Genomic DNA, 20,761 nt, shown 5'->3' with positions numbered 1-20,761 from the left:
AAACAAACAAAGGTGAGTCAGTGGGTGGCGAAACACAAAAAGCACAGACTAAAACAGAAGACATTTTTCACTGGTTGCATAATGACAGTTCCTCTTCTCAGATTAAAAGATATAACTTCAACATAGTGCTGCAGACGTGGTAAGTCACCAACTGGTGCTTGATTCATTTTCCCTAAATGTGTTTCCCATTCGTGAGCCTCCTAGTGATGAAATGTGGTGCATGGCCAACAAGAAGAGAGAACCATTATGAATTGACAATTATAGTAAGCAAACTTACATTGTACTTCACATTTCATAATGAGTTTACAGGTACCACACACCTATAGTGACCTACCTGTGCAGCCTCACATTACAGATATATTCTTGTCCTCATCCATTCATCGTAGGGGTTTCCTTGATTCAAGGATAGACAATATGAAAAACATTTTGGAAGCAAATCCACCCCGACCTCAGTTCCTCTGGTTAAATGACTGACTTCCTCTTTTTCAGATGCACCATGCCTTCCTGGGAGAGGCCAGCATGTGACAGAAAAACTTTTTCTGCATGTGCCATTACTTCACTTGTTCTTTCAGCGGTACTGCTGACATTTGTTGTCATATATCTAACACTCAGCTGGCACGATATTGTCACACAGGTATTTAACAATTCATCATTTAAAATATGAAAGGAGTACCTCATATTGTGCTTAAATAAAAAGCATACTATTCTCATGTTTATTGTAAGTATGCAATATTACAGCAAGACAATGTGACTTTTTTGGTGAGCAGTGGCAACAGCGGCCTCTCCTGCCACGAATGGTAATTACAGCATGCTGGAACATTTAATTAGGGCCCGAGCACCAAGTGGTGCGAGGACCCTATTGAAATTCATAGATGCAAGACGTGCAAGGGAGGAAACGTGCCAGTACCCAAGAACCAAGAGGTGTAAGGACCCCATAGGCCCCGAGCAGGAAGGGGTTGAAAAAATACGTGAAATGCACACAAAATGCATGCAACCAGGGGGCCGAAAACATAGTTGAAATGCAAGGAATTCTTCTTCTTTTTCTTCCCCGAAAAGAGTTGCTAATTTGGGGGCCTGAACATGCACGAAAACTCACGAAAATTTGCACATGCACCAGTCGTGGTGAAAAATTACGTATTTTAAAGGTTTCGCAAATGGGCGTGGCAAAATGGCTCCATAGCGCCCCCTAATTTCAAGCTCCGGAACTGCGTTTCATGTACATGTATGAAATTCGGAGGGTTCATGTATCTCTTCAAGACTAACAAAAAAGTCTCTTGGAGCAATGACCTAAACCCAACAGGAAGTCGGCCATATTGGATTCTTCACACATTTTTTGCCATTTACAGGGGACGTAAATGAACAAGTCTGAGGGGGTTCAAGTGATCAGCTTCAAACTTGGTCAGCTGGTAGAGAAGGCATCAACAATGAAAAGTTATTAAAGGTCTCTACAAAACTTTAACGGTTTGGGCGTGACGAGCTGTCAAACTTCAGTGTATCGCCATGACACGGTCAAACAGGAAGTTAATAACTTGACTGTACATGATCCAATCAGCACCAAACTTGACATGTTTGATGAGAGTCCCGCCCTGAAGACGTCTACATGTCAATATTCATTCACAGTCATAGCGCCAGGAAATGCTATGTTTTATATTATGATGGCTCAAGACCAGCCAGTGGATCAGATCCACTTCAAATTTGGTCAGGAAAGCCTCAAGATGTTGTTGTTGGTCTGTAGTGTAAACTGTGAGTCTCTGTCAAAAGCTGTTGCCATGACGACACGGCGAATTTCGATAAATTTTCCTTCACCATGCACATTAAAAGTGCTGTAACTCCACTATACAAGATCCTATCTTCACCAAATTTACAGTTTGATGACTGTCCGGCTCTGAAGACATGTACATGCCAATTTTGAACAATTGTCATAGCGCCACCTAGTGGCGGGAGAAAGGGCATGTTTTTTCCTCGGACGTCTCTCTCTCAGCAGGTTAATCACAGCCATCTCAAATTTGAACCAAACATTCTCAAGACGTGGATGATGCAAAGTTATGAAGCTGTTGGCGTTTCATCAGACGCTGTCACCATGGCAACGCTGTTCACCATGAAACAGGAAATTGCTATAACTTCAGTGTACATTATCCAATCTGTTTCAAACTGTTTCACAGTGTAGTCAACACTTCATATACTGGAATATAGGACATCATTAGTGGCTGTTCTCTGGCACCACATAGGGGACACAGGAAGTGACATGTAACTTCTTCACACACTGTCCAAAATACACAAAAATTCTGAGCCGCGTGGAAGGGTCGGAGTCCGCCAACGGGACTGAGCCGCCGCACCCCCCGATGCGCACGGAGGTGCGAGGGCCCTCCAACGCTGCTTGCAGCTTTAATTGCGTTTGTACCTGTTGTGCAGAACGGGACTGGCTGAACCCACAATACAGACCGACACTGAGACACTGGTTAGGAGACTGGTAAATTTATTAGCAATAGGGCAGGAGGTAGTAGCCGGGAAGAACAGGCTGGCTGGAGTGAGGGACTGGACCGTGGTGGAGACCGAGGGAAGCTGGCTGGAGAAGAGGGAACAGGGCCGGACTCCACTCCAGCGACAGACAGGGGGAGACAAAACACACAAGAGGGAGAGAGACAGCAGGATCATGACAGTACCTGAGCGATCAGCACTATTTTATTTTAACAAGAGCAAAAATAATCGAAGGAGAGCAGACACAAGACACAAGACCAGGACAGACAACAAAGGGAAACCAAAAACAGCTGCATCCACAGCAGTTAGATCCCATAGACCCATAGTTGGTGGTGTGTGATGTAGTGCTGTTAAGCATTATGCACTTCCCTCAGGAGATCGTACCTGCTCAATGCGAGTTGCACAGTGCAAGAACAGGCTTTCAGGGTGCAGTTTGGGAATGGAAAAGTGCCATTCTCCCTATTACAAGTCAGTGTACCAAAATAAATAAAGAAGTTGCATAATGGTGCTTTAAATGAATTCTAAAACCCGTTATCTGTACTTGTTTTTAAGGAAAAATGTGGAATGTTTCCAACTTCTTATTTACGTTTCCATCTAGTGGGTAAATACTGAACAACATATGTCTCATTTCAGCAATCTGATCAGAATCTGACCCATGACCTGAATGACAACATGTATGACGACTGCGGGTCCAAAGCTACAGTTGTGGCTGATGAAGCCATGATGCAGACATGGGACACCACTACAAACTTCAGTCAGGCCTGGAGCAATGCACAGCAAAAAGCTAGAGAGCCTGCACACAAGCACATGGAGAAGTATCACTCAGTTGCCATATACATGTACACAAATGCTATTCTGCAACCTGTCAAGCGAGACCTTCAGAGTGCAGAAAGAAGTGGGAAACAAGTAAAGGAGACATTTGAGTCCCATTCCCTTTATTTTTCCCTGAGTGAAGCCATTCAGATTCTGAAGCACAGTCAGGTGACATGTCTCAGTACAAATTACAGAACAGACACACTTTTAAATCTGAGCATCTCAAACAAACAGATTCGCTTCAGCACCTTTATATTAGGTGCTGATGGTTGGAACTTCACAAGGAACGCTTCATGTTTTGATGTATACACTTGTTTTGGTGCTGACATAACGCATTACTCAGCCTTGAAACAAAACAGCCAGGTGCTCATTCCTCCCTATGAGGTTTTCAAAGTCACTGACACTGAGACGGATACAAAGGGGTGTAAAGTTGTCTACAGACTGAAGAGCAACTTGAACTGCGTTTATGATAAAGAGAGCAATACATTGCATCCAATATCTGCATTACCAGTAGATCGATTTTGGCTCATTTTTACCATCAGTTGTATGATTACGGTGTCTCTTTTGCTACCCTTTGTCATTGTGAAGGTGTTAGAAAAGCATAAGAAAACTGTTGAATGCAATGGTTCATCTGTACACAACAGCACTTACTTTCCTGTTAGAGTTGTCATGTAAGGAGCAAAGTTCCATTTTAATAAAATATCCTATGAGCTGTACAATCAGCAGATATCACATTGTGGCGTCACATACGCTGACATTTAATATGTTTAAAAATCTATGCAAAGGAAAAGAGGAAAACATGGCTATAGCATTTATCTACCCTACTAACATGTTGCATACTTGCCATTTAGGAATTCTCATAATTCTGTGATGTTGGTGTTGATCATTATCTTATTACTGATGGCCACGTTCCAGATTTACTTACCATGCTGTGATGAAGTGCTCTTTTCATAACTGTTTCAAGGTTCAAGTTTTAAGCCTATTCCAACACACGTAGCAGCCATGTTGGGTGGGTCTGAGGAATGCAACACCAATCAAAAGATTAGAAAGGGATTCCACAAAGGTACAAATATATACAGTATGATTTTCACTGGAAATGTAAGAGAACGTATTGCATTCAGAGCGAAGTGTGAGTGTCAGACAGTTCCAAATCACACCTGGAAGCATCAATCAATAACACTGTTAGATGGGTAAAAAAACTTTTTCTCCTTTACCACCATTCAGTTGATACAAGACTTCAGAACTATTTATCTCTCACTAGCTCATTCTTTTTCAGCTCCCTTGTTTTCCTGTTTCTTGAGGGATTAGGCAAATGATAAACACATTATGCAGACAGCATCTTGTTTATTCATCCATGATACATGCAAAATATAGAGGCCAACGCGCTCTTGGTATTGACTAAGATAAAAAAAAAAAATTACTATACTTCCGTAGAGAAGAAATGGATCTGAAGGTATATTTTTCTTTCCTTTTTTCCTATTATTCTTAAAGTGAAAACATGAAAAAAAAAAAGTGAAACATTCCTAAAACAGTTGCATTTACAGTACATAACATGTGCTAGAAAGTCTTATCCCAACTTATATTCAAACATCATAATTTAACTTAAGTTATCTTAAGTTACAGTTGTTTTGATACCCAGGACGTATTATTTGGGAATTTTTTCATGGTTTTATACTCCAACAGTGTATTCACAGAATTTGATACATGATGTAATAGTGTCAGTGGGTTCATCGGCATCCAGGCAGGATTGAAAGAAAAATTTCCCAGTTGTTCTGCTCAAAGCAGTCCTTGACTTGGTCTTTACAAGAGATTAAATATCAAAGTCCAGTGTACGCACTTGATCCAGTCTACAGTAATGTGTGGCTCAGCTGTTGTCATCAAATACTCACAGCGCTCCACCAACAGATTTAAATGAGCTCTGCTCTTTGTCTGCTCTTATTGTAAATAGCCATATTTCTGTAGAGCAAACAAGACTGCCCTGTCTGAATTCATAGTCATGTTCAGCTCTTAACAAAAGTTCATCCAGTTTGTTGCTTGCCGAGTGCACAAGGTGATGACAGGCACTGAGAATCTGTTATGGTGTCTCACGCCTCCTCCAGAGCCCCGCTTTTTCACCTCTTTCTCTCGCCTCTTCTGTGATCTTTTGTACATTGTACATGATTTCATGACAGTCCGCAGGCAGGTTTACATATGAGGACCCAACATGTGGGCGCAGTGACAGCAGGCACTCCCATGTGTAGGTGAGGGCCTCTTGTTGGCCTGTCCAGCAACTATTTCCAGGTTTCCAGTTAAAAACTGACAAAAAACATGATTTTTCAGGATAGAAGGGGAAATAAATTATAATGGATGGTCATAGCATTAATTATGACTTATAGAGGACACGTTTTTGTGAAGAGAGAAATGGATAGTGGCCAGACTGTCCACAGACTGATATGAACATCATATATATACATATATATATATATATATATATATATATATATATATATATATATATATATATATATATATATTCATGTCCACAGACACAAATTACTAGATTCAATTTTGTATTTCACGAACTTTTGTAAGACTGCTATACGTATTCCTTATTTTTTGCCCAAGCAGCACTTATGACCTTTTTCTTGACCTTTCTTAATGCTAATATAACAATGAGATTGGCACATTCATGCATTTCCAGAGTGCCTAAAAGGCTGGTGGCTGAACAGACCAAGCACCAGTCTTTTCACGTATTCGTTTCCTGTTTTATTTTCTTGCTAAACTCTCCCCTCACTTCAGAGTCTTCACCTCCTCCCATGAGTTTTTTCCCTCCAATGTTGATTGTTACCCCTGTCCACCCTTAATTTGTTGCACCTGTGTCTCACTACCTGCATGCCCTAGTGTACTTAGTCTGTATCTTCCTTACCTTCTGTGCTCATTAGACTTCATTCCCTGTGACATGCGTTCCTTTGTTCCTGGTTAGTTTGGTCCCTGCCTCACCCTCACTGGATTGTTTGCCTGGTCTCTGACTGCCTACCTGTGTACTGACCATTGCAAGTAAAGACTTTTTTATCTGAACTGATTGTTGTTTGAGTCATCCTACATGTGATTTCATCAAGTGGTAACAATCACAGTCATTTAGTTTAGACCATAAGCTTCACAGAAAGTCTTGAAAAGAAAAATGCAGTCGTACAAAAATATGTTTTTGGCACCCATTTATTGACAGTTACTAGCATCAGTCAATGTGCTGCTCTAAAGTCACAAAGGCAAAATTTGGTGTTTTGAATTGAGGATGGGCCAGTATGTGATTCACACATATTCACGGGGGTGGAGTTTGTTGGGTTTGATGTCACTTCATGGTTCAGAGCTGCTTTTAGCCATGGCCATTTATACACCTGGCTTTAAAGAGCAGCATCTGAACGAACAGGTACGTCAGTTACTGGTGTCACCCAAGTCCAGGCTTCTGTCTGAACAAATCTATCCATCTCAGATCTATGAAAAGGTTTAAAGACTGCAATTAAACTGTTGCAAACATGCTAGCTGCACAAACCTTAAAAGTGTATTTACATAACATCTTATCACAGTAAGAAAGTGTCCCAGTAAGCCATGATAGAGTGACAACACGCCAGCATGTATGGTACCAGGACCCTAAAACTGAAGCAGCAAAACGTTTTCTGATATAAATAAATAAACAATTATTAGAAGACTAGTTGAGCTAGCAGGAATGGCGGCTGAACTGTGGATCAAATTTCCCACCAAGCCAGCTGAGCCAGGCACGGTAGATTATTCTAAGCAGGCACAAATGAGACCTATGATATTCAGCAAGCCAAATATCTGCTCTTTGTTTGAGTACAATTTAAAAGTAAGTTAAGTGGAGCGCTAAGTGTGTTCATGGTGACAGCCTGATAGCCACTGCAGGGCATAATGATGAGTCAAAACATCCGTTAACATGAATACTGGCCTTCTATAGGAGTGCTCACCCAGCTCTTGGCACTTTTGATTTTGTATAAATAACTGAGGAATGTTTCTTTACAATGTAATCTTTGTCACAATACACACACATTCTTCTCTAAAATTTCACAATCACTTGATGTAGTAGGACAAGGTTGAACAATTCAGCCCCTTCATACTGTCAACAACTTTACTGAGGGAGTGACAAGGTGAAAGCATATCACTTCAGCGCCTTAGTTGTGAACAGGGAAGAGTTTATCTTCTTGAATCTGTTGCTTGGTTTGTGCACAGTGACTCACACATGCTGAACATCATACAAATTTGGACAAAGAATATGCTGTTGAGCAGGATTTTTGAGATTGATGCAGACAAGATTCTTATCTGCCACCCTCCAAAGGTGCTGCTGTGCACACAAATGGGTTCCTATTCAAGTGTGGAATTATTGTCAGGGTTTTACAGTGATTAGTTATATCCCAATCAGATGAACGCAGGACTGACATTTCAGTGTGAGGTCAACATGGCTGCCATTTGTTGTATAGTAACAAAAAACAAGTGAAACATAGATATCTCATTTTTTAAAGGCTTTATCCTCATGTTCATCACTCTCGAGCTGCTGAAAATGAATATCATCTTGTTACCTTCACAAACACAGGTCACATCAGTGCCATGGGACAGTTGGCACTGTATAATTTCTGGGAATGTCTGGTTGTGTAATAGATTTCAAAATGTGTGTGTGCATTTTTTGTGAGTAAGGTTTTTCATGGTAAATTAGTACACGTACTGTATTTGATCGTTGCAATTACACATTGATTCATTGCTCAATAGCCTTGCTCAGGACTGGAAACAGGTAGATACAAGTAACCTGGTTCTGTCTAAGATTTTCAATAAGTGTCTTCCAACACATACAGTGACTTAAAGCTCACTATTTAACTATCTGATTAAGCAAACCAGGTACAATAATTTAATTTGTGAGCTTTACAGGTGTTGGTAGATGTGTTTTTCAAATATTGGAGAACGCGATGGATGGATGGATGGATGGATGGATGGAGGGAGGGAGGGAGTCTAATGGATCTGGGGTTGATAAAAAAAAATCTAATTTGTAATAGACCATTTTCAGAGCAGATATTTTCACTTTTAATGATGGATGAATCCATATAGGTGTCCACTTACTGGGACACTTGAGGGAATGGAGCCATCATTAATGTTATCCCCTGTGTTAACCCCTGTGCTTTTACTTCAAGTCAAGATGTTTGCCAAGAAAAGAACCTGTGTATAATGAAAGGCGTGCACTCTCATTGTTGCACACATGCAGCAAAAATGCAGTGTGTATGCAGGTGTGTAGAAGTTTTTCTGGAAATCTACTCATAAGCTCAGTCACTCAAGACAGACAGACAGACTATAAGGGAAAAGGTTGAGGGCACACTCACACACACACACACCTAAACCTTTCAGATAACACAGGAAACACACAGGTCTACACACAGTATAATCTACCTGGGTGCAAACATGGAATTATACTGACATAAGGCTGGACTGCAGAAAAGCAAAGTACCCACAGGTAAGACTGTGTAAAGTGTATTTGCATCTTCTTTATATTGTTAACTGTATCAGCAGTGATATTAAGCTTATTGTACCATATTTAATTGTTTTAATTATGTTAAAATGATCAGTGACATACTGTTTTTGGAAATATCGCAAATGCTTCGATATGAATTAAGAGATTACTGTCTTTCAGGTTACATCAAACATTGACCTTTAAAAAAACATGAGATGCTGTTGACCTTATTTTCTTACGTTGAAACTTTAGGATTAGTGTACAAGCATTTGAATATCCTACATTACAATCATATTCTCTTCAAAAATCTAAATTTTAGTGTGATCGCCTGATATCATGTAGCACTGATGTTATCTTTTTGTGTGTTATTACTGTATGTGTTGTCAGATCTACCTTCTAACTTCCTGCTTTCTATGTTGATGTCTCTCTTCCTCAGGTGTTCAGTTGGCATTTACTGCCTCCTGGTCCACTGCTAGTAACCTCTCTGTGCTTGAGTACGTTGCAACCTACTGCACTCAGTAGGGGAGATACCAAAATCCTCTGTGTTCAGTTGATTTTTGGGCAGAAGTGATTGCAACATCTGGGACAGTTGAGAAAGGTGTAGAGACAGTATCTATCCAGATTTCTTCTTTTTACTTCATCATCCTCGTCCTCCATAATGGCTGCCAGACAGACATTCATGGTCCTGGTGGTGGTGGTCCTCTGCCTGCCTGGACTCATTAACAGCTTCCAACCACTCTTCTCATTTGATGGCAATTCCACCACTCATCGGGACATCACACAAAGGGCAGTCCTCAGGAAGACAGCGGAGGTCTGCCGAGACATTGCAACCTCTGAGGGACGGGACTTCAGCCTGACTGTGAGTTGGAAAGCCACGCTAAAACTGGGTGAACTGTGGTGCATGTCTGGATTATTAATAACATGCCTTTTTTAAAACATATGTCTGCTATGTGATATGGGGCCAAATTTTCCACATCCCAATCATGCAGTTTTATGCATGATGATGATATGCAGGGTCAACTTCTTATGGATGATGATGGCAAATTTATAAATAAATAGATTAACCGTCCCTGCATTGAAAATGTTACTGAAGTAAACATTTGTAAGTGTAACGACAAAAATGCACTTAAAGCAGAAAAATGTCCCCTATGACTGTTATATTATTATACTGAATATTATGTCATTGGATTATTATTGATGCATTCATGTCACGTGTTTTTTTTGCAGTAATTGGTTGTGGTGGACCAAATGTTTAACCATTTTTATATAGGACAGCAACTAATGATTATTTTCATTATGTGTTAATCTGCTGGTAATTTGTGCATTAAGCGAATGATCTTTAGTTTCTAAAAATTTTGTGAAAACACTGAAAAATAATTAACCAGAGCTCAAAGTGACATCTTTACTACGCTTGTTTTGTCCATACAAACAGTCTAAACCACAACATTGTTAAAGATACATTAAATTATAAATTGAAGAAAAAGCAGCAAAACATCACAATTATGAAGCTGGAACCATGAAATGTTTTGCATGAAAAATGACTTGATTATTGAATGACTCATTATTATTGATTATTGAAATAGTTGCCGATTGAATTCCCATCAATCTAAAAATTGATTGATCAACTAATTGTTTCAGTTGTACTAATATGTACTGATGGGTAGTTTAATTTATAACAAAACATCACACTTTCTAATCTCTTAGTATGGTTTGTATATAAAGATCTAAAGTAAGTAGTGAATGAAGCAAAGTTCAATATTGTGGAGTACAAGAGGAAAATAGCATAAAAAGACTCAAGAAAAGTACAAGAATCTCAAATTGGTACTTAAGTACTTGAGTAAATTTATTTTGCTACACCAGTACATTCTCGGACGTATTCCACCAGCGGTAGGTGCTCTTGAGCTCTGGCTCCCACATTGTCCTCTGTGCCCAGATCACTCACATAGTTTTTCCCCAGAAAAACTAGAAAAAGATGTACATGTGAATCTCTATTGGTGATCCTAAGAATTGTTTTAGTTCTCTAATAAATCACACTTGTATTTGTATTTGTGCTCCAAACATGAGATCAGTTGTTTGTTATGTATTTGTCATCAGATTGGTAACAGCCTGTCAGCTGAGGAGGTGCAAAGGGCCTGCTCCTCCACGGGTACCTCCACTTCTCTCCTCTCAACTGTCATGTTCCAAACTTCCATTGCCAATATCTACTTCAGCAATGCTAAAGTGGACGTGGTTTATGCGCTAAGTGAGGAACACCATTTTGATGATGAGACCTTCCAGGGAGGACGGGACATCCTCACAGCAGGTACTCATTATACATTGTTTTCCTACATAAGGCATCCATGAAATAATAAGCACGTATATATCTATATTTCAGTCTTTTGAATATAGAGCTTCAAATGCAATGTGGTCAGTTTCTCAACCAAAATACAGAGTTTCCATTAAATAATGACACCAGCTCAAGACAAATGGCAAACAGAAATATAATACTGTACTGGTTTGTAACCTTAGGAAACACACAGGAATAGAGATTCATATTCCCTCCTTAGTACCAACTATAGCGGCAATGGTGAAGACATATAGTCATATATAATACTTCTATGAATGTAGCAGTCCCCCATTGCAATTGAGAGGACAATTTGCATTTTACTCTTTCATTTTTTTATTATCTTTCCCACTGGTAAACACACCAGTCACCACAGGCGCCAGAATACATTTGGTCAGTTAGAGAGAATCCATCCATTTCAGTTTGTTTTTCAAGTCACAATGGGGCATTCATCAGCTGCATGTCGTGATTCAAGTATAGCAGGTGTATATGTACATCTTGCAAAGTGCACCTACGGTAACTCAGTGACTATTCTCTACTCCACTGTTGAGGCGTGTCTGCTGTGAAGGCCAGTGTCAAACTGGAGAATTTTGTCGCAGGGAGGTGGACACTTGGACGAGTCTGTCATACTCTGCAGGTGAGACTCATGATTAGAGTCACTGATTTTTGTGGAGATGGTCATTTTTTCCAGGATGTGAGAGGCATGATCAAAACAACAAGCAGGCTATGGTGGTGTGGTAAATAATGTTTCATATTTTCTATTCCCAGGACTTCTACAGTCACAGTAACTGGGTGGAGCTGGGGAAAACCACTCCTTACAGCGCCCTGATCAGACCAGACCAACCTCTGGAGAACCTGGCAGGTAGGGTGCTGCTGTCTTTGCATGTAGAGTGTGTGATTTCACACACTGTTGTCCTCAAAAATTGCTGTTTGGTCACATTGACTGTGTACGCTTCAGTGAGAAACCACACTGGGCACATTGTCAGTTTACATATCACCTGTCAGTTAACAAATATCCACCCTGCTGAGGCTCGTAAAGCTTTACAGTACATCCATACATACATACATACCAAGCCACACATTTACTCAATGTTTTTTTTGTCATATTTCACTAAACACTGAAGTCTAGGGTTTTGTACCTACACAATACAAACAGTATTGGACAACCCATTATTTTACATTCACAAAAAGTCCATTGTTCACCATTGTGTAGCCCGCTGAAGAGGAATTTCTACATAAACAATCTATCATTAGTTAGAAACTGCAATGGTCATAATTTATTCTGTAATAGAGACCATTAAACGATATTTACGATTGTTAACATAGATACAACATATAGATACTTCTCTGGGGTTCAAAGTGATTTAATGTGTTTGTAAATATGATATCCCATACTTTTAGATGAAATAGCCATTCTAGGTTTGATTTTGTCTTTGAAATTGTTGCAGGCCCAAGCACTCCAACTTGTAGAAACTGTACAGGAGGGAATTGTGCAAACAACCTTCTGCCTGAACTGCTGCAGCAAGGGCTTCTCACCTCAGGTTACTTCAACATCTTCTCCTCAGCTAAACCTGCAGGTAACCCCGAGGAATCATTTACATTTGTGTTCCACTATTAGTATTTTGTGAACAGATGTAGGTAACATAACAAACTTATTCTCTCTGCACCAAGGTAAATGCAGCCACGGTGGTTTGTTTGACCTAACAAGCAAACAGGACCCAGTGGGGGGCATCAGTAAGGACGATGTTAGGTCCAGTCATGGCTCACTTCACCACAAAGCAGCTGATTTGGCCGCGAATGCCACTATGGAGCTTCTGGAGGACATCAGAGTAGCTGTCGGAGACAAGAACTTCCTGCGGTATGGACCACCTTCAGTTGAGCCATTTTGGATTGAGCTGTAACACCAAATGATGGCGAGATTCCCTTTTATAACAGCCAACAGCTATTTTGTCTAGGAGAGCCCAAAATCCATGCTTAGTGGGCTGCCTTTAAAGACACAATTTCTGTGCTAAGCAATACCATGATCCTATCAAACACAGTCTAATATAGAATCTATACTAACATGTTGCTCTGGTATGCAGTGCACAACCCACATATTTCGATGATTTAGTCGTTTTAAGTCAAATGGTATGGTAAATATGTTTTGTCTCTCTCGTGTTCCCGCAGATTGATGGGCCTCTCCCAGTCCTCAGTGCTGTGTTTTGTCATTGACACCACGGGCAGTATGAGCGATGACATAGCTGAGGCCAAGAGAGTTTCCTTTGACATCATTGACAGTAAGAGGGGAACCCAGCAGGAGCCCTCTGCCTACATACTGGTTCCTTTCAATGACCCAGGTACAGACATGTTTGTAGTTCATGGGTGAAGACTGTGATTGAGTTGAATTTACCGGCATATGCTGCCTCTGACAGCTGCCAAATATAGTAGGCCTGGTGAACATTAAGAAAATTTTACTGTTAACTGTGCATATGTACCGTAGCCTCACCTCAGTTGATAAAGTAAAATGATTAAATGGGGGATGGCTGTTCTATGTCCAGGTTTTGGACCTTTGGTTATGACAACCGATGCAGATGTCTTCAAAGCTAACATCAACAAGCTGTCCGCAAGTGGTGGAGGAGACATCCCGGAGTTGTGCTTGTCTGGACTGCAGGTGTTTTTGTTTTTTGTTTTCCACTATTATTCTCTTAGAATCAGTCATTTAGACAACGAATTTTGTACAGCAATGATTCCACTTAAAGTCACAGAAAGATAAAATCGAATTATTGTCTAGCTATGCTTACTGCTAAATAAATGAATACAAAATTTGTCCCAAAATGTAAATCAAAAGATCAACTTTCATTCAAATCACATTTTGTCAAGCTTTTATTCTAAAAATTGTAATCCATTTTTCACACCATTTGTTCCTGGTTCACAAACAATTGCCAGCTTGCTCTGACTGCTGCTCCACCCTCCTCTGAGATCTTCGTCTTCACTGATGCTCCAGCAAAAGATCATCATCTGAAAAGCACCATCACTGCCCTCATAGAGAGCACCAAGTCTGTGGTCAGAGTTGACTTTTTACCATCCTCGCTCTCTAAATGTCAATACATTCCGTAAAGACATGATAAAATACTATGCGAACAAATGTGGACAGGTGTCCACTTCTAAAATAACCATTACATGTATTTGTTTTCCATCCTTATACTTTTAGGTCACTTTCATGTTGACAGATGTCCTGGCCAGTCGACGGCGCCGCAGTAGCTCTCAGGGTATGATGTCACGTGCAATGAGCCAATCAGATGCCCAGTTGTACCGTGACCTAGCGCGGGCCTCTGGAGGTCAAGCCATTGAGGTCACCAAATCAGACCTCTCTCTGGCTACAAGTGTAATAGAGGATTCATCAGCCAGCGCTGTGGTAAGACACTTAACATAAAAATCATACATGACTGAAGCTGGTACCCTTCAGTATGTAAATAAATGCACTGCTTCCGATCCTTCTCCTTTCAGGTGACAGTTTTTCAAGTAGTGAGGAATCCTGGGACACCACATAATTTTACATTTACAGTCGACGGTTCTATGAGGAACGTGACTGCCTACATCACAGGAGCCTCATCTCTCACCTTCAGTCTCACCAGTTCCACAGGTGTTGTTGCTGCTATTGTCTCAGCCCAATACTCCTGCCATTAGAGGTTTGTTTGCGCTGGTAGACACTGTTGTAACATATTTCCTTCTCTTCCAGGTGTTTCTCAGAGTTCCAGTCAGCCCAGTGGTCCTCTGGCATCCATCACCACCGCAGGAAACCTACGTCGTTTAAGCCTCACCACAGACAATCAAACAGCATCATGGGAAATCAGTGTGAACTCTAATGACCCCTATTCTGTTAAGGTCACAGGTCAGTAGTAGGATAGAGTTCACCTACATGAGAGAAATTTTCAAAATATTTTTACATCTTCCTTTGTCTACAATTGGGTTTGCCGTTGTTAATGGAAGCTCTACTGACCTTTTGTGTGTGTGTGTGTGTGTGTGTGTGTGTGTGTGTGTGTGTGCGCGCGTGCATCAGCCCAAAGTTCTGTGAACTTCATTTATAACCTTGTTGAACCTCATGAAGGAGCCCACGGGGACTTTAGTCTAAAGGAGGGACGTCCTCTTTCAGGTCAGACCATTTTCTCAAAATATTCCTATCATTATATTTTCTTGTCTATTCCAGCCTTTAAGGAAACTAGATTATTTTTGAAGGATATGTCACAATGATATTCAACTATTTTCCCTTTCTCTCTTGTCACAACTTTCAGGTGGTAATGCAAGCCTCTTGGTGTCTGTAACAGGAAGCAACACAGTAAAGATTACAGAGGTCACTCTGTTTGACAGCTCAGGTCCTACAGAAGTCAATGGATCATTGAAGGCATGTTACATATTACACTTGAACAACTTAAAGGAGTATTTAGAGTGTACACTTCAAATTGCTACCTACAACTTTCCAAATTAAACCTTTTGAAAAAATTTTTCGTCAATCATCATAACCCCTTTTATAGCTCAAACATTTGTCCGTGTGATAAAAATGACCTAAAATGACAGAAACGATCTTTCGGAAAAATTTTGTAGTTTTAGCCCACATCTCATCTGCTACCATGGAGAAGGCTGGTTTGTGACCTGTACTGCAGCAAGCCACCAGGAGGCAATGATCACAAGGAAGCAAGGTCACAACGAGAGCTTGTTATCGAAGATTGCAGACAAAACCCTCTGCTACATGTATTTGGACAAGTTTCCATTACATATTGACTGTATTATATGCACATTTGACAATGTACAATAACACTCTCATGATACTGTCTATGTTGTGACAACAATTGTCTCTCTCTTTTTTTGTCCTCCACAGGCAGTGTCAATTGGTGACTTCCTGGTTACATTCAGTGAAGTCCCAGCTGGTGACTTTGTGGTTCGCCTGAGGGGGGAAGACAGTAGTTCCACCTCCAGGTCAACACCACGCAGTTTCCAGAGACAGGCCTCCACACAGATCAAGACCTCAAGTCTCTTAGTTACTGTGAGTTCAACCATTTGTTTTCTTACATGCAGTTCTTTAGCACGTATAAAGTAAATAATCATGACAGGTCTGCATGACAGCTATCTTAGTTTATTATATTACTATTATAAATTGTAATATTATCATAGTTAGCCAAGACTGATACTCTACAGCAATGCTAGTGTCTCTGTGAGGCTATGCTTAGGCACAATGGTGTATTGAGCTAAATGGTAACAGTATGCCAACACAATAATAGTGTTATGCTATTTAGCAAATATAACATTTACTGTGTTCACTAAGTGTGCTGGAAGGCAAAAAATTTGCTAATTAGAACTAAATACAGACAAATAATAGGGCTGATGGAAGCAAAGATATTGGACAAATGAAATTTTTGATCTAGATGAAAGTGACAGTGGGGGATCACCAAAGGTATTAATTAATCCTTATGGTAACAAACATCTGGGCCAAATGTCATGGAAATTCATCCAATGATTGTTGAGACATTTACACTTAAAGCCACAAATGTCATTCCCATGGTGGTCCCCAAGTCAGGGTATCACCAGAGTCACTTGTCTTCATCCTCAGGGGACCATGATTGCCTTCACAACATTTAATGGAAATCCATCAAACTGTTTCTTAGATATTTCAGTCTGGTCCAAAGTGATAGACCGACCAACTGACATGCCATTTGCCTTGGTAATATCATATTTACAATAAGAAAAGGCTGAAAGTTTTTGTCCTTGTCTTTGTCTTCCCTCTTTCATGGCTTCAGCCATTGGCAATCGCATCTAATAATGGAACACTTTTAGATTGTAGCTGGTTGATTGGATGTATGAAGACAATCTTTACCAAAGTAACTTGTTTCTCTATTGTAAATCATCTTTATAATGTTACTTGTATTTCTAACATCCTTTCATATGTGCCTCTTTCCACTCAAGGCGACTATGATACAGTCCAACCCCTCATCAACATATAATTACATATAGTACAAAAATATATGTATAATCGTGTGCCTTCCTACTTTCCCGTCACAGGCCCAAGTCAACAACACCAGCATAGAACCAGGCTCCAGCATCTCCATTCCTTTCACAGTCGCCACAACCACCAATGGAGTAGTTAATGACTCTGCAACTGGGACATTCACAGTGCGTGCCAACAATGACCGCGACTATACTTCAACTTCACCTAGCACCGTTACTATAGCAGCGGGCAGTGGAGGCAAAGCCAATGGCACTGTAACCTTGACACCACCAGCCAGCGCTGCATCAGGAACAGACGTGACCCTTACCATTGAGGCAGAAAATGCAGCTGCCACTGACATCAACTATGCTGTCCTCAGGTTTTCTGTGACTCCCAAGGTAAGATAAACTAATTTTACTCAGTTGGCTGTGGAAGCAGGATACGGTGTTGATTTGGTGAAAATGAAGAGTCAGATAAGAGTTTTGTGGCAAGCAGCACTGTATGTACTGTATTTTTCAACATAAATAAATCACTGTCAAATTAGTTGTAAGAATAAGAATACACTGTCTTTGTATAACACCTTTCAAAACATAGTTAGAAAGTGCTTCACAACAGCAATCTAATAAAATGACAAACAAGTGTATTATAGAAAGAACATAAAAGTAAAAATAAACTAAAGAATGAAATAAGATATGATAATATTCAAACAACTGAAATGATTACGAGACACACAAGTTACAATGAATCTTAAACAAATAGGTAGCCTGTGTAAAGAAGATGAAATTGGGGTTATATGTACTCTATTGTTAGAATTTGTGAGAAGCGTGGCAGTGGCTTCTTTTGCTGAGCATGAGTGAGTAGGTTAAGTAGTCTAGATGGATTGAGATGAATGCTTGAATGACTATTGGGTACAATGCAAGGGGCCGAGGATTGACCCCTGAGCAGGAGCGTAGCACCAAATTCTGGGCCCTGTACACTCTCAATGTCAGTGGGCCCCATCCCAGTGGAGCCTATTATTATGACAACTAAAGATAAAGAGAAAAAATAATCTAAAAATAAAAAAATCAGATATTGATTTATAATGTGTCAAGTGTTGTGATGGTTTCTCTCTCTCTCTCTCTCTCTCTCTCTCTCTCTCCCTCACGAACCAACATACCAACGTAAGTTAATTGGACTTTGCATAACAAGCAAACTCGGTTCACCTTTGGGAAAGAAAGCAGTCAGCAGCTGCCACTGCCTCCCCTCATTCTGCCTTCTTTCTTTTTCTTTCCTCTTCTGATACCCCGACTTGTGCTTCTTGGGCAGCATGATGTCTAGCCCCCAGGTCATTCAATCTGGACTCACTGACGTTATACTTGTCGCCGGTCGCTGTCGGGCGGACTAAACCATTTTGTGCCTCCAAGAGGGGGCCCCCAGAATGTCCAATATGTTGGGAGGACTTTGACATAAAGTTCATTCTCTCAGTTGATGTTATCAATATATTTGAAATAAATTATGACATCAATTAATTGGAGGGCCCAATTCATTCGAAATGAAAACATCACAAAAAATATATATATATATCAGGATTTTCATGGGCCCCTCTCCCTACTCGGGCCCTGGGTAATCAGGTCCACTTTTCCCCCCACTACCACGCCCATGCCCCTGAGGTACTCACAAAACAAAGACTGTGTGGAAGATCTACAATGGCAAACACCACAACCAAAAGTCCTATCTCAGAGACACAAAGAAAACCAGTCAAACACATTACCAGAGAGGCTAACCCATTTCTTAAGACGCTTAATTAAAGTTGAATGATCTATGGTATCAAAGGCAGAGGTGCTTTAAGAGGTGAAGTGTGCACTTTCAGAAATGCAATCTCTGTGCTATAGCCCATTCTAAAGCCTGACTGAAATTTTTAAAGACACCATTTCTAGTCATGAAATGACTACACATGAAATGGCCTGCTCTGCAACTATTTTCTTTCCAGAGCCTTGGCCAAGAGTAAAAGTTTGGACATGGGGCAAAAGATGATCAGTATAGTAAGGAATTTTTGAAAAGTGGTTGGACCATTGCAAACTTAAAATGATTTGGTACAATGCTAGATGTGAGATTAGGAATTGACAGTGATTGAAGTAAAAGGGAAAACAAGTGGCAGGATTTCTTTGAGGATGCAGGAGAGAAAGACGTCAACACAACAGAATGCAGGCATCATATTGGTTTATTGATATATATTGAAGTAATGGTCAATTATGTAATGTATGCTGACTGCAAACAAAGGAGAGATGACGATTGCTGTAGTGGTGCCTTTTGGTTATAACATGTATACTAATGTGTCATATCAATAACATAACAATTACTTATACAAATACTTTGTGTGATGCCTCTATTCCTGCCTTATTTTACCCCTCCCACATCTGTTTCTGTGTCTCCAGGTGACAGATGTTACCCGCCCAGTGTGCCAGGTAGTTAGTACATCAACCAACTGCTTCACCTCTTCATTGCTCTGTTCTTCCTCTCAGTGGAAATTCATTGTTAATCTCACCGATGGCATCAATGGAACTGGCATTGAGAGTGTCACCATCCGCCAAGGGAACGGCACCCTCAATACCAGCACAGTTGCTGGAGCTGGGGGTGAGAACATTACAGTGGCCACCTATAGCGCCTCCTGCTGTTCACAGAATGTACAGCTGGCTGCTGTGGACAAAGTAGGAAATGTGGGGACATGTGAGGGACAGGCTAGAGCGCTCGTCACTACAATTCGCCCTGTGACTACAGCTGCAGTCAACACAACATCCAGTGGAGGACACACTTTGAGCATATCGCACTGCTTCTGGATCAGTGTTGTGGTTTCTCTCATTTGGAAGCAAAAGGGATAAATCAAAATTCCACTATAAATGTGGAATTGTAGCACATGAATCAAGTGTGTTTGATTTATTATATCTGGTGTTAATTATCACTGCTTGAAGAAAGAAGAATATTTTCTTCAAGCAGTATAACATAGCAGTGATGGTAACGCTAATGTAGGAGTGCCCAGAAGCTGCCGTTGCTGCTATGACTGCAAGATGTTAGACAAAACTCAATGGAAAGATCAAAGTACTCCAACTTCTCTCTTACAAGTAATAATGAATATTTTTCCACAATAAGTTTTAGGGGTTTCAATTCATTGTTCTTCCAATTTCTTCCAATGTGTATCTTGGTGGCATGAAACATTTTGTATTAAGGGGATATTCCATTTGAATAGAAATGTGTTTTTTGATGGTGATGAGCAATAAACTCAGCTCTGATTTCTTGACAACTTCCTCATATAAACCAAAGCCTGACATCAGTCTTGCATTATTGCTGGGAGGCTATACTTACAGTAGCTTCTCTCAGTCTTCCCTGTCTACTTCCATTAAAGGCAATGAAAAGCTTTTTTCTCAATCAACTTCGTGTTATTAGTATTATTTGTGACTAGTGGCAGTTTTGGTTATTATATCTGAGAGATTCCTGTATTTTGAGCCTCTACCAGTAATGCAGGTTTGAGGTGGTGATCAACGGTGGGCAACATTTGAATCAGACTCTGTTCTCAAAACAATTTGATGTTTGTTGAAAGTTCAGATTCCTTGGAGTGGCAGTTGATTATTACCAATCGATGTCTTGTTGACAGTGTTACTACACTCACACTGGGTGGAGAACCAAAAACGTGGTTTCACTAGTTGTATGATGGTGCCAGACAATGCAA

General features: G+C 40.4%; 2 protein-coding genes across 2 annotated transcripts; both read left to right on the top strand.

Annotated features, from left to right (window-relative positions):
* The first annotated feature begins 118 nt into the window (after positions 1–118).
* Positions 119–3,966, top strand: LOC139199383 (ecto-ADP-ribosyltransferase 4-like). Its single transcript, XM_070828447.1, has 3 exons — positions 119–139; positions 490–634; positions 3,124–3,966. Exons 2-3 carry the CDS (start codon positions 497–499, stop codon positions 3,964–3,966), a joined length of 981 nt encoding a protein of 326 aa, XP_070684548.1. The 5' UTR covers positions 119–139; positions 490–496.
* Positions 3,967–9,434: 5,468 nt separating this feature from the next.
* On the top strand, positions 9,435–20,672 carry LOC139198824 (von Willebrand factor A domain-containing protein 7-like). Its single transcript, XM_070827782.1, has 17 exons — positions 9,435–9,635; positions 10,871–11,078; positions 11,651–11,736; positions 11,868–11,961; positions 12,548–12,676; positions 12,771–12,957; positions 13,266–13,435; positions 13,637–13,749; positions 14,025–14,141; positions 14,290–14,493; positions 14,586–14,721; positions 14,818–14,970; positions 15,139–15,231; positions 15,371–15,484; positions 15,959–16,119; positions 17,133–17,456; positions 19,473–20,672. The coding sequence occupies exons 1-17, from the start codon at positions 9,435–9,437 to the stop codon at positions 19,914–19,916; spliced, it is 2,934 nt and encodes a 977-aa protein (XP_070683883.1). The 3' UTR covers positions 19,917–20,672.
* Positions 20,673–20,761: the final 89 nt, after the last annotated feature.

Source organism: Pempheris klunzingeri, chromosome 3 (genome assembly GCF_042242105.1).
Source record: "Pempheris klunzingeri isolate RE-2024b chromosome 3, fPemKlu1.hap1, whole genome shotgun sequence".
Classification (NCBI taxonomy): domain Eukaryota; kingdom Metazoa; phylum Chordata; class Actinopteri; order Acropomatiformes; family Pempheridae; genus Pempheris; species Pempheris klunzingeri.
This window is presented reverse-complemented; position numbering and strand designations above follow the sequence as displayed.

Coding starts and splice junctions, on each gene's coding strand:
- LOC139198824 (XM_070827782.1), top strand. CDS start 9,435: ATGGCTGCCAGACAGACATTCATGGTCCTGGTGGTGGTGGTCCTCTGC. Junction 12,677..12,770: donor CTCCTCAGCTAAACCTGCAG/GTAACCCCGAGG, acceptor CTCTGCACCAAG/GTAAATGCAGCCACGGTGGT. Junction 14,494..14,585: donor ATTCATCAGCCAGCGCTGTG/GTAAGACACTTA, acceptor TTCTCCTTTCAG/GTGACAGTTTTTCAAGTAGT.
- LOC139199383 (XM_070828447.1), top strand. CDS start 497: ATGCCTTCCTGGGAGAGGCCAGCATGTGACAGAAAAACTTTTTCTGCA. Junction 635..3,123: donor GGCACGATATTGTCACACAG/GTATTTAACAAT, acceptor CAATCTGATCAG/AATCTGACCCATGACCTGAA.